At 39.3% G+C, this 15,001-nt stretch overlaps 1 protein-coding gene across 2 annotated transcripts in view; it reads left to right on the forward strand.

Moving 5' to 3' along the window:
• Positions 1-15,001, forward strand: part of BCAN (brevican) — a 923,936-nt gene that overhangs the window by 857,123 nt on the left and 51,812 nt on the right. For both annotated transcript variants that reach the window (XM_044079780.1, XM_044079779.1), the window contains 2 exons: positions 9,962-10,106; positions 10,903-11,085. In XM_044079780.1, coding sequence (XP_043935715.1) covers positions 9,962-10,106; positions 10,903-11,085 — 328 coding nt within the window. The remainder of the gene's footprint in view (positions 1-9,961; positions 10,107-10,902; positions 11,086-15,001) is intronic.

The raw sequence follows: 15,001 nt of genomic DNA on the forward strand, positions 1-15,001 counted from the left end.
CCTACCATATACAACTGCACAGTACACAAATAAAAGCTTGATTTATCAATCCTGTGTGATTGACATCCTTGCTGTCTTCAGGTATAGTGTTGACAGGCAATGATTGTCAGTTGGTCTGGGTAGCTTCATACAGTCTCCAGTTGCATATGGTATTGTGGGTGAATACCAGTACACTCACATTGTGTGTATATATATATATCCTATATATGTGAGTGTGTGTGTGTGTGTGTGTGTGTGTGTGTGTGTGTGTGTGTGTGTGTGTATCTGTATCTGCATATATGTGTCTGTGTATATGTATCCTACGGATGTTGATTGCTATTATTTCTCAGCACAGTGTTCGTATTTGACGTACCTGTGGGAGCAATGATTTTTAGCACTACCTGATTGTTGCCACACAAAGTTCCAGATTACAATTTAGTATTATGCACATATATTTCACTTTGTTACTATACACACTCTGGTCACAGCTTGACAACATGGGGGGTGTAGATTGGACATACTTGGCTTATTACTCTCCTTACAGTTTCAGGAGTTGCTGCAGTGACAGGTTTGTTCTCATAGATGTTTGACAATCACTTGTATTCCCTGTTTGCTGGGTAAACATCTGGGATCATCCCACAGACTTCCCAGGGGGACAGGCAGCAGATATGGGCCCATATACTGGGCATCTTGGTCTTATCTGTACAGTTGTGGGGTATGATTCTATATGCAGCCTACTTCCACTCCCAGTATTCAGACCATGGCTGTGTCTGCTACAACTTAAAGACTGTTCGTCAGAGTTGTGTGTACTATATAGATATTGCTGTATATCTCCTATCTGATGTCTGTCTTATAATTTTCCTGTGCTTTGGCATTCTGACCTTGTATTACAACACTCTTATACAGATTTTCTAGATAGTTATATTTTGTAGGACAGCATGGGCAACAGTGATGACTAATACCTCGTTATTCAGAGCAACTGCATCTGTCATAATGCCATACAATACCAATGTAAACGGTACCAGTACAGGGTAATATTCTTGTATTTCTTGGCACAGTGTGTCCGACAGACCTGTGGTAAAAATGTTTGTTAGCACTACCTGAATGTTGCCACACACAGTACCAGATTACACATTACTATTATGCACCTCACTCTGTTACTGTACACACTCTGGCCACAGCTTGACAACATAAGGGTGTAAATGGGACATACGTGGCTTCTTACTCTCATAAGATTTTGGGGAGCTGCTAGTGTGCCAGCTTTGTTCTCATAGATGTGTGTCAATCAGTTGTATTTCATGTTTGCTGCCTATACGTCTGGGATCATCCCACTGTTTTCACAGGGGGCAGGTTGACAGGCACCAGATATGGGCCACTTTACTGGACATTCTGGACATATCAGTACAGTTTTGGGGTATGATTATATATGCAGACTACTCCCACTGCCAGGATTCGAACCATGGCTGTGTGTGCTAAAAAATATAACAGTTCACATCTCAGTTGCATGTGCTGTTTAGGTTTTGTTGTCTGCCTTTTCCCTCTTTTCTGTCTATGTGTCTCTCAGTTGTACTAAATGGCTCTGGGGATTACACCAGTCATATACAGGCATTCCTACAAATTCTATTTATGGTGCACAGTGTGGGTAACAGTGCTTAATACAACAGTACTATTACGTGATTGCAAATATACATTACCATATGATACCAGAGTATACTCATGCAGTCCAGCAGTTAGAACTTTATTGTTACACTACTAAGCTTTATTTACATACAAACTATATGAGACTCTTCCTGCCATGTTCTCCGGTGTATGCAGTACTTGCCTTGAACAATACAGGTTTTATACAGGCAATTAATTTACTAATACTTTTAGTTTTATTTCGTATGACAGTAAATGCATGAGTATTACTGATGTGCCTCAGGTTCAACCTCACCAGGCTACTGAAGTGGGCTTCCTGGTTCACGGCCCACTCCATTGCAGCTGTGGGGGACATAAGAGGAATATTTAGCCATACCTATCCATGATATACATGAGCTGGCAATTATAATGCACATAGTGGGGTGATACTTACACACAGTTGGAACATCCCCTGCCACTCTAGCCTCTTGGATCCACTGGTCCAAGAGGATCCCCTTACACTGCTTCAGGTCAGCATAGTGGTGCCTGACCTGCTCACCAGTTCGGGGTATGCCAGTGGCACTGGTGAGGTCACAGGTGAGAATGTCCCAGGCCTCTGTCTTATATTGGGAGCACTGGTACTGGCCCTGTAGCAGTCTCTGATCATGGTCTTTGACAAGGTGTCCTGCCATGACTCTGGACTCCTGTATGCACCAGCGCTGTGCCCGAAAGTGCACACCTTCTCCCCTTCCTGACATGGTGTCTGTAAGGGGAAGCGACAACCAGTCATGAGATGTATTCCTGCCTCTTCAGTTTAAGTAGGGCTGATTTCCCACACTTTTCCATGATTGGCCAGTTTTGAAAAGGCTAAGCTATGGGCAAACCTGCTTACCTAGGGTTAGCATTGTTTAAAGGGGCATACCTCTGGGCACACTGAGTTAGCTGGTCTACACATTGCTTACATCTCCTAAGCGGGCCTGTACAATGCTTAGCATTGCTTACATTAAACTTTGCATTATATTTTCTTTTTGGCATTGAGTTCTTATTCATTACATCTTGTATGTATGCCTGGTATCCATGATTCATTTGTACGTACACTGTATGGGGTCCTTGTGTTTTATTGGGGACTTTAACACTCTATTACAATTACACCTCACTTCTGGGCTTACTGCTGTACTCCAGTTCACATATTTATGTTATGTAGTCGGTTATGGAACATATGACTGTATACTGATTCCTTTCACAGGCTCAGTTTGATTTTACTATAGTGAGGACTTGTTTGGTGATACCTCATTCTTCTGTACTGTTGTAATGGCTTGGTGGTTTACTGCTGCGACTATAATGTGTAGGGTCATGGGTTCAAGACCTGCAAGGCTGCATATTTTGTTGCTGGGCAGAACAAGGGCTGTTGGATACAGGGTGATTAAGGCACCATTGAGCAGTTGTAAGTGGGTTTGTGTGGGTTTGCACGATGGTACGCAATGCTAAGCACAACTGGTATGTTAGGTCAGAGTGACTACTTTATGAATTACTTCCCCTTGTACAAGGTTAGCTCAGTATACTTTAATAATTATTTGCTTATTTCCTGTGTGATTTCTTCACTCAGGTTGACTTAAGTTACTAATTATATTATTTTTTTAAACCTGTTGTCACTAATTTTTGTCTTTTTCTTTTAAAAGTATTTAATTGTCTGTGTCTGAGAATGTATTGTTTAAATGAGTATTCCATGAATGATTTGCTGAAGCACAAGTATTTTGCCCAGTATGCAAAAAGCTGTATATATACAAAGGTAGAGTCTCATGCTCTACCGAGTGAGCTAGCTGGGTTACTGCTGAGTGCTAAATATAGGACAGCACGCCTACTCTACTGACTAGAGACACAAACACACACCAAGTTGACTGCAGTGAGAATAGAACCCCTGCCTAAGTGTACAGACTACAGACCATAGTACATAATGCAAGCACCACAGCACAACTAGTAACACCTGAAGCTATTGTTCCTCATGTCAAAAGTTGGATGATTACTGTTTTTAATAGCAAATCTAGGCTTAGTGAAGATGATTCTACTTGTGCAATTGGCACAGCTTGGAAAACTGTTGTTACATATATTAATGACTAGTCTGGTAAGATAAATAATATTAGACAAGGTGCAAATAAGACACATTTAGGAAATGAAGCATCCTCTGTCAGTAAAGATCACTCAGCTCTTGTTAAACATGACCCTACCAATGACACATGTTGATCAAAAGCCAGGTTGTTGTCTACGAGTCCCATAATCCCTGACTACTGTGTCTACTTTTAGGGGTTGTTTTATTGATGAGGTAGTTTCCCCAGGTGGCTAACTTCCTGAAAGTTACTATTATGCATTTCTAGGCATTGAGTTTTAAACCATGGCTTTGGCACCAGGCATTTGTCTGTGTTAGACCTTCCAGTAAAATGGTAGTATCCTGGGGGGTTTCTGTGACTGCTCCCAGCTTACAATCATCTGCACACTTAGTAAGTCAGAGGCCCTTGGCATTGTCCTTGATTTTTGAAAAATAGATGCCAAAGAGGAGCAGATCCAGCAAAGGGCCCTGGGGGACTCCACTAGTGACCAGCCTCTTTCTGAAGGTGGCCTCTCCAATTCTAACCTCCTGGATACTATCTGTGTGCCAGCTGGCTATTCAGTGGATTACATGGGGTTTATGCCTAGTTCTAAGAGTTCATTTATGGTGACTGAGTGGATTATTGTACCAAATGCCCTAGTTAGGTCAAGTTAGGCAGTATGCACCATTTTGCCATCATCCATTGCCTTGGTGACCTTCTCAAAGAAGTCCAACAGGTTCAGTAGGCATGAGCCACCTTTGAAGAAACCAAACTAGGATGGGTCCTGTGTGTGAAGAATTCTCATGTAATTGCTAATCATTTCCATGATAATTCTTTCCATGTCTTTGCATATGAGACTAGTAATAGTCATAGGTTCATAGGTGTGTACTAGGCTAATGGCCCTGGACCCTTTACAAGCTTAGCCCATAGGATTACCCTGGCATTGTGCCACCCGGCCTTAGTTCCCAGTGCCTCTGTCGAGTAGAGCCACTGTAGTGGTCTGTGGGGAGAATTTTCTATTTCCCATCCACTTATCAAGATTTCTCTTGAAGAGGGCCAGTGAGGTGCTGTGTTTGACATGTAAGGGAAGTCTATTCCATAGCATGGGCAGTCTCTGAGTTATGAACCTGTCCTTCCAGCATGTTCTGTTGATTGTGGCATTGAGGTTGAGGTCTCTGGAGTGTGTGTGGTGTGGTGGAATTGAGATTTCTTTAGATGTAGCATTTCTAACAGAGCTGGATCAGACATGGATTTGTAAGTCAAGCAGAGATCGCCTCTAAGTAGGCAATATGAGACAGAATAGTTGGAGTTTTTTGAGTCTGTCCATATAGGGCAAGTGTTTAAGGCCTAGGATCTTCTATGTGAGGTACCTTTGTGGTCACTCCAGTTGTTGCAGGTGTCTAGCGAGGTACATGCCAAATGGGGCATTGTACTCAATGATTGGCCTAATGAGGGAAAAGTAGAGGGAGACAATGACCCCTTTCATCTTGGATGCAAAACCCTTAGTAATGAGATGCGCCACATAGAAAGACTTTCTGACCACAGTGGCAATGTGGTGGTCAAAAGAGAGGTTGCTGTCAGCCTGTGTTCCCAGATCTCTTATAACTTCTTCTGTGTTCAGTGGACTACCATCAGTGTGGTAATTCATGAGAACCAGTTTTTTTTCCCAAAGGGGATGATGGCACATTTTTTGGCATTAAGCTTAAGGCCATGGGTCTGACACCAGTCATGTGTGTGTATATCTCTTTAAATTTTGGGATATATAAGTAGACACTAGGATGCACGGTAACTAAATTTTCTATTACATTGAAGAAGGCTTATGTTTTAGCTGAAACCGGTTTACATGATAGAGTTGCCACAATAAAAGCCAATTAATTTTTTCTTCCTTTGTGCTGGATCTTCTTTTGGATGAATTAATAATAGCACCCAACTTGCAATTATCTGTGAACCTTGTCAACCAGAGTCCCTTCATGTTGGCCTGGATTTCAGAGAAGTAGATACCAAACAGGAGAGGACCCAGGACCTTTGTGGTCATCCATTTGCATGCCATTAAGCTGTGGTTGAATAGTGACTCCAGGGGCCCTGACAGGTCATATTTCGACTATTAAAGAGGCATCTTGGGATGTTATGGATGCCCACTAAAGCTCTATTTTTAGCCTTAGAGAGCACCTTTAAGATATGCTCCCTACTGAAAGTTTGAGGGGGTTATATTATATGGTATTGCATGGGGGAGGTGGCTGGGGGTGAGGGGGATAATGTCGGATCCGAATATGTCCAGAAGATTTACTATATCTCCCAGTTCTGTGAATGTGGCTCCATTTACCAGCAGTTCAAGTCCCTGCTGTGTGCTGCTTTGAGGTTTTTGATGTAGCTAAAGAAGGCTTTGTGGTTGTCTTTGGCTTGGGATGCTATCTTTACCTCGAAATTTGCTTTGTTGGACTTAATTAGTCCATATAGTTGTCTATTCATTTTGAGAGAGTGTTTATCATTGTTTTTGATGTTAAATGTCCTAATTTTAGCTATGATTTTTTTCTTTTGTTGCACAAGCTGTTTAATTTTGGATTCCCACCAGGGTGGTTTGTTTTTTCAGTTAGTTATAGGCTCATGCCTGATAGGCACAGCAATCTATATGCAGTCATTTACATGGTTATACAAAGCTTATGTGAATAATTCCACATAGGCTGCTGTGTTATCTGGGTTTGGAGGGCCTGAAAATTTGATATCGGTTAGTAAAAAGTAATTTGCCCTGGAGTAGTTCCTAAGTTTGACAGGGTTTTCTGGAGTTACAGGACTGATTTTTATTTTGAAGGAGACTGCTTTGTGATCTGAACTTACCAGGGATGACATGACACTTGTGTGTGTGTGTGTGTGTGTGAGTGTGTGTGTGTGTGTGTGTGTGTGTGTGTGTGTGTGTGTGTGTGTGTGTGTGTGTGTGTGTGTGTGTGTGTGTGTGTGTGTGTGTGTGTGTGTGTGTGTGTGTGTGTCTGTGTGTGTGTGTTGTGTGTGTGTGTGTGGGGGGGTGCAGTGTTCTCCAATGTTTGTGAGCACCAGATCCAATATGTAAGTGTGTGCAGTATTTGGTCCATGGTGTGTTTGTGTTCGCAAAGTCTAGGAATCTCTGCACCTGTACATTTGAGATTATGTAGGATTCCCAGTTTATAGAGGGATAATTAAAGTCCCCCATGAGCAGGATATTTGGTTGAATTATGTGTGTCTCCAATAGGTCTAAATCTACCCTATGCATTTCATGGAACATAGAGGGTGACCTGTAGCGTGCTAGGATGTGGTATTGGACTTTGTGTAAGGTAATCCGGATGTGGTGGAACTCCAAGGCATCATCCTGTTAAACCAAATTTGATGTATTTTTGTTACTGATGTAGATCTAGACACCTCCACCTTTAGCCCCTGCCTGTGCAGTTGATGGACTAAATGTGTGGAAGGCACTGTAGCCTTGCAATGCCAGGGTACTCACTGCGGCTTTAAACCATGCCTCAGTGACTGCACAGATATCTGCATTCTCCAGGGTGAGGAGAGCTTGGGGGAGTGGAGCTTCTTGTTAAGACTGCTGGAATTGAGCAGTAACTCATTTAGATTTCCTTGGGTAGATTTTGCTATGTTAGAAGATTTGTCAATATTGCATTGCCTAAAAAAGGCTGAATGAGGGCGTGCAATGGTTTAGCCAGTATTTAAAAACCCAAAGGGGACAGGTGCAAACCATCCTTGACAAAATATTGTGGTTTGTTAACTTTGTCCTCTCATGCTGATAAATATTGTAACCCCCTAGAACGACACCAGAAACTTAGCTAATTATTAAAGTCAATCATCTTGCATTCATATTGTGGCATTATCCTTTGTAGAATGCTGCTCAGTGCTAGGCATATACCAGCCTTTGACACATAGTCCAAGAGCTCCATGATAACTCTTTTCATATAGTCTAGGGAGATACATCTCAGGTTATTTACATGTACATGGACTATGACTGAGTCATACTAGTAGCAGTAGTGCAATGACTTGAGTGCATGCTTAACTTGCTGGATCCTAGCCCCTGATAGGAGACTGACCATTATTTTCTCCTTTTTCATCCTGGTATGTGGGCTGTTAATATGCTGTACAATGGAGTCCCCTATAACTAGAATCCTGGGTAGTGTACTGACATGCCTTATGGGCTTGGTAGTTGCGGTTCCACTGGGTTTGGCTGTGTGTGAAGTGTTAGGTGTTACACCGCTAGGTGTGGCTGTATGTGCAGTGTTAGGTGTTACACCACTGGGTGTGGCTGTATGTGCAGTGTTAAGTGCTACACAACTGGTTGTGGCTGTATGTGCAGTGTTAGGTGTTACACCGCTAGGTGTGGCTGTATGTGCAGTGTTAGGTGTTACACCACTGGGTGTGGCTGTATGTGCAGTGTTAGGTGTTACTGTTGAGTGCTTTTGAATTTATTGAGGATGATTTTTAAAGGTGGAATGTCTGGGAGGTCTTTGGTGTTTGGGAAGATTGCATTTAAGTGCCTCAGGATAAGTAGGTCTATGCGTGAGGTGCATACTATGTGTGGTGGGTGCAGTGTGTGTGTTTCTGACAACCAGATTACTTTCACTTCTTATAAATGAGAGTTTTGACCCCAGAGACATTGTGTCGATACATATCTTGTATACTATGCTTGTTTCTTTCATGATTAAATGGTTGTTGGGGACAATTAGACAATTCTTACATTGTCTCAAGATATCCACATCCCCAAACTGGCTGTAGAGAAATCTAAAAAGTGCATTTCTGTGATGGCAGGTTCTTTCTTTGGTGAGCTACAAGAGTGAGGTATACAAGGGGTTAATATTGGGGTGACTAAAGGTACTTTTGGGGCTATTGATGAGACAATGCTATATTACTAAATTCAAGGGGCAGTTCTCCTCAATGTGTAAATTAGCTGTTCTGTGCTACCCAATATACAAAATAGTTGCCCTACACTGACCAACTTACTAGTACTGTTTCAGATGTAGTTTTATAGGGGAATATTTGGTTTCTAGTTGTCTCTTCATCTATACAGAGCACTATTAACCACCTCTGCATGATGAGCAGTGGTGTGATAACATGCAAATTTTTACAGACACTTAGAACATAAAGAACTGGCTTCTAAGCCCTCTGGCCAATAAAATGAATGCACTTACAGCTTTCTTACGTGATTCCCAACTGAGACAGACCAGCCCACCACCTACTGCCCTACATGGAATATGTCAGTCCATATAAAAAGATTGCTTGAAAGTGTATGTTACAAAAACTACTTTAACAAATTAGCTATTCAAGGTGATTCAAGTCAGTTAGACCAACAGCAAGACAATCTGAGTAAATGCATCATTCAGCCTTAAATGCAGATATGTTCACAGATAAAAAGAAATCAGCAGCTAATCACTTAAATGGCTTCTGGAAGTGCAGTTTTTAAATACAAGTACTTAGCTTTTGCCTGGGAGGCACATTTTATTTTACTGAACATGATGCAAGGAAATCACTTCAAAGGAACAGGTGAGGATGCCAAGCTTTGCTGAGTTCTGTGTGAATTAGTCAAGAGTTGGGCAAATGCACCAAATTTATGCTGGCACATAAACCACAGGAAACTTGTTTCTAAGCCCTCTAGCCAATAAAATGACTACACTTGCAGCTTTCTTATGTGATTCCCAACTCAGATATATCAGGCCACCATCTAGCCACTAGATGGACCATCCCAGTCCTCTTAATGTAAAAACACAAAAAAGATTGCTTGAGAGTGTATGCTACAACAAAACAACTTTATCAAATTAGCTAGAGAAGGCTATCTGAATCACATTTCACAACAGGGCACATGAAGCATGCTAGTTGAGTCATAACTGATAGTGAAGTAGTATGTTATGCTTGTTAAAAGAGTGAGCAATTCCATGTAATTTTTTATGTTAATAACTGTTCTGTCCTCATCATGAACTTAGAATAGTACAGAGCCCTCCTTGGCCTTTGATGACTTAGAGAATTCTCCAAGACAGGTAACTGGAATAACATGGCCATATTACCTTTTTGATATGTCCTTGACATAGTATTTGAAAAGAGGGCAGTTCCCTACCAACTGTTTAAACTGGTTCATTGCATTTGTTTTCCTTCAGTGACAGAGTATTTCCTGATTTGTATTGGGAACTCCTTTTATGTCTTCCATTATCATTGTTTACTCAGTAATGTTTGATTGTTTTTATTTCTGTTTACGTAGCTCTCAACATTCTGAACATTTCTAATCTCTTGCTTGTTTTTTTTCCCTCCTTCTCCTTTTGTAGATCTATGAGAACTGGCATCATGGTCAACCTGACAGCTACTTTCTGTCAGGAGAAAACTGTGTGGTAATGGTATGGCATGACGGAGGTCACTGGAGTGATGTACCTTGTAGCTATCATCTATCCTACACCTGCAAGATGGGTACCAGTAAGTTCCTTCATTAATACACCTTGAATAATTAGTATTTGTCTTGCAATATCATTGCTAAAAATGTGCCTATTATCTTCAGTATGGTGTCACTGTACAGTATGTCTGTGCCTTGTTACAAATTGGCACTGGGTCATTTTTAACACCATCTGGACAGCTGGTAAAGGTCTTCTGTCATTCTATAATTTTTTTTTGCTTACATTCAGTGCCTATGTTTTTCCTTCTACATTGGGGAAACATGCAGGTAGATGTGTAACCCTCTTCAGTACAACCTTTGATGATGTTCTCATAAGTGACACTTGCCATAGAGGCTGAAGCACTATATACCTGCACTTATTAATTGTCTTGTACTTCCCAGTCATGCCTACAGAGTGGTCACAGATCATGCCTCCTGGTAAAGTGATGTATATCAGATGATGTTTGGTCTTATGCATTATACTGCATTTCTACAGTTCTTACGTTAAACCCGTAGGCAAGACAACAGCAATATGGGTCAGATATAAAATACAGATGTAAGGAAATGGCAACTTTCTTCCTTTTGCATATATATAGTGATATTTATATACTTGGAGATTATTTGTGTAAAGTACAGTCCACCAACATAAGAGTGATATACATCTTGTTTCTTAAGTTGTTTTATAACTTGACTCTTTGTACTGAACATATGCTGTTTGAATTTTCATTTGACAGTTTTCTCACAATTTTATGGGAAGGAAGGCATTTAACAAAGAGACATGTAGTAAACGTATTTCAGGTATAGCACAGTTGTCATGGTCACTTTCATTTTCTCATGCAGCACACTGTGACACACCACCAACAGTTAGCAACACAGTCATCTATGGACGAATAAAGGAACGCTATGAAGTCAACTCTATTGTCCGCTACCATTGCAGTACTGGATTTGTGCAACGTAACTCTCCAGTAATAAGGTGTCAGGAGAATGGCAAATGGGAGAAGCCCCAAATAATCTGCACACGACGTATGTATTGTTTATTTTGTTTTTTTTTTTAATTCCTGAAATTTGTGTCTATACTAGGGTTGATTATGGCTATTTATTATGAAACGTGAAGGACCAACTTACAAGGCTTCAAGGAGGGCAAAAAGTGAAATCCTTGTAACAGTTTGTCATTAAAAAGTTTACAGTCTGATAATGTGTTGCTTCAGCTAATAAGTAGAGCTACAGAGGCTTATTTGCAAGGAGCTGTCAAAAATGCTTTGAATATTGTAAACAAGATGTCAGTCAAGTAATAACTAGGTAAAACAAACATATAAAAACTGCAGTTCTGCTAAATAAGAAGGCTTGGTTTAAGCCAATATTTTATCCATATGTGTCTGTCTGTCTATTTATCTGTGTGTCTTTCTCTCTCCAGATATGCACAGATTTTTTTTCCTCTTTCTTTACAGCTCTGCCTTTGGGGAAACCTTTCTTAATGAAATGAGTCGCGTTATCCTTCAGAACAAGATATTTTATGCATCATAAAACAGACACCCACATGTACTAGTCATCCATTTTACCCTGTACATTTAATATGAAGAGGAATGCTTCCTGCTTGTTTGCTGCAAGTTATAGAGCTTTTAGGTACTCCACATGTGTTTTATGAACCAGCTGTCTCCTTAGCTGGGTAGCTTAGGAGTCCTATTCTGGGGTAATTGTTAACCATTTGTGTTACCATTTCATTTTAGCATGCATTTAGTGGGGTATATGTTATTATTCATTATTTTTATATCATATTTTTTCTAGTTAGTTTATTTTTGTTTAGTTTAGATAGCTACACTGTAGTCTGTCTACCATAATGCCATCATTCAATTACCTAGTTGTAGACAGTATTTTATTGGCAACCATTTAAAATTTCAGGACCTGCATTGCTGTGTTCCAAGATATGGAGACAAGATGGTTGAAGTTCTAGTAATAGATTTCCACTTCTCAGAATATTGTATTTTCTCTGAGGTATGGTGATCTCAGAGTTGGTATAAATACGTTTTGGGGGGGACATGAAAGACTAGACTCCACATCAAAAAACAAGTTTAAAGCAGAAGAGAAATGTTTGATATTTGCTCTTTTCCTGTATTTTTCATCTTAGTTTTTCGGTATATCAGGAGTCAGTAATTTGAGTTTTGAGATTTTACTACGCAGCCATGTTATTTTATGTTTTACCATTTTTATGTTTTACTGTTTTATTTTCAACATTTTTCCTTTAAGATGTAGAATTTAATTTCTAAGGAGGTGATTTAGATGGACAATGCTGCATTTTGGAGATTGAGTGTATTATGTTTGCATGGTTTTTAAATGTACTTTTTAAATTTGAGTTAAAAGGAAAATACAACCATGTTTTGCTTTACATTGTATTTTATTTTAAATCCTTGTGTTAACATTACAGAGCATTGTCTAATGTGCTGTTGAGTGTTTTGAGATATGTTAATCAGAATTTTCTTTATTCAATTTATAAACTTTAATTTTTAGTGAGTAGCATAAGCATGCATATTTAGAAGATTTTTGATATCTATGATGATGTGCCAAGCATGTTGATAAACTGTTGATATAAACTTTTCTTGATGTTCCAAGAGTGCAGATGGCTAGAGTGTAATAAGAAAATACACAGTTTGTGAGATGCATGTTTTTTACATCCTATTACTGAGGTTTACCTTTTGGATATATAGATATGGTGCAATGCATTTGGTCATGCAAATGGTGGAATTTAACTTTGTTCTGCATTATGCAGAAGAAACTTAAAATGAATCATCTACATGTGTGTGTGTGTGTGTGTGTGTGTGTGTGTGTGTGTGTGTGTGTGTGTGTGTGTGTGTGTGTGTGTGTGTGTGTGTGTGTGTGTGTGTGTGTGTGTGTGTGCATGTGCTGTTGGTGTAGCAGGTGAAGTGTTGGCTGTTAATGCGAGATTGCTAACAATTGGGAATAATTTTTTTCTTATTCCCCATTAATGTTTGGTTATAGATTTAATATATTTAATTAGTGGGGGTTGTCAGGTGCCCCCCTGCAAAAACATTTTTTTTCAGAGTGCGTTTCTATGTATTTGGATTAAGAGGGTTAGTTATACTGAAACATCAAATTAGTGATCTTTAACGTTTTAATAAATTAAACCCTCTCTCTCTCTCTCTCTCTCTATATATATATATATATATATATTACATATATATAGATAATATATATATATATATATATATATAGAGAGAGAGAGAGAAAGAGAGAGAGGGATGATATATAATTAGTCATGCATGCATGTGTGTATGTGTGTGTGTGTGTGTGTGTGTGTGTGTGTGTGTGTGTGTGTGTGTATATATATAAATATATATATATATATATATATATATATATATATATATATATATATATATATACACACATATACACAATTTTTTAAATTTAATATGATCTGCACTGTTGTGTGACAGTTAACCATGGAACAGTTACTCACCAGTGCTACTAGCTGACTTAGCCTTATGTTACCCAAAGTACTTTAATTGAAGTACTGGCATTCAGCAGTTCTGGTATGACCCATATCTATCCTGAGGATTTATAAAGCTTCCCACTGCAGGCTGCAAGGACCACAGTAGTTTGCTTCTCCAGTGCAGCAGTTTTTGACTCACCGTCACATTAGCCACAATGTGTGATAATTTGCATACCTCTGAATCACAGTTAACTACCACTGAGTGCAGATCAGTACCTCCTGCAGTAGTTAGCTATGTCAGCCGCCACACCATGTAAACAGAGGCAACCCCTTCAATCACCAGTGTTGCCTAAATGTCCCCGATGTTTCCTTTTCTTTTGCCTTGGTAATTTATGGATGATTACAGTGATTGTTGCTTCATTGCTAGTATACTAAAAATAAGAGCCATGCAGGTCTAATATTTAGTAATTATTTAGGTTTATTTACATAAGACAAGTTTTTATATCATTACTATTTTCATTATATGTTTTTTATAGTTTTTAATTATTATTCTTATTTGATACAGCTTTTTAAGATGTACCTGGGGTTTATTTGATAGAATTTTAAACATTGCTTTAAATTAATATGAAGTGTAGAAACTATAGAAACAAATGTTCTGTGTTTTACAAAATCCTGTTAGTGCTTACCTGAATGGGTTAATTTCCTGAGGGTAGAAATTTATATGGATTGTTTTATTGGGTCATGTGATGATTTTACACTATTAAAAGGTGTTGATTTTTATGGTCTTTACTCTGATGATACCTTATTGGACAGAAGGGCGTAAGCACATAATTGTTGGTTTTCAATTTTTGTATTTTTATTTTTTTGATTAAAACTTAGTTCTGTAAATGCTGCAGGTCATGGTGTGTTTTTTTTTTTCCAGTCATTGAATAGAGTTCCCCCTTTGGCATGCATATGTTCAGATGCATGCAACAACTGGAATGCCCTTAGAAATACCTTACTAAAAGAATACAAGGTCTAAACAACATGTCCTACATCGACCAGCTCAAAGCCCTGTCACTGTATTCAGTATCCTGCAGACTGCTAAGAGGTGATGTGGCTGGCATAAAAGGCAGCCTTTGACTCTTACTGATAGATTTACTGCATATCAGCAAGTCAAATGGCATCAGAAATACCTGCTCTAGTTAGCTAAATGTGTTCTACAATATCAAAAGAACGGTTTGGAGGGGCAGGTATATTTCACAGAGGATTCTGCTGCTATAGAACACTCTCCCCATCCACATTAAACAAAGTTCATCCCTGTCCATTTTCAAGTACAACTTAGATCTATGGGTGGGTAACAGAAAATTTACCCCAGGACTGCCCTCTGTGCTACTAATGGACAGTGGTAGCTCTTAAATGCTTTATCTCATGCATGGGTCCCCTCAAATAATCTATGGTATGATCCCAGTTATTCTTATCAGGTGTAATATATCAACCATGGGATGGGTA

Source organism: Protopterus annectens, chromosome 8.part0 (genome assembly GCF_019279795.1).
Source record: "Protopterus annectens isolate FY-2018-M chromosome 8.part0, PAN1.0, whole genome shotgun sequence".
NCBI classification, from domain to species: domain Eukaryota; kingdom Metazoa; phylum Chordata; order Ceratodontiformes; family Protopteridae; genus Protopterus; species Protopterus annectens.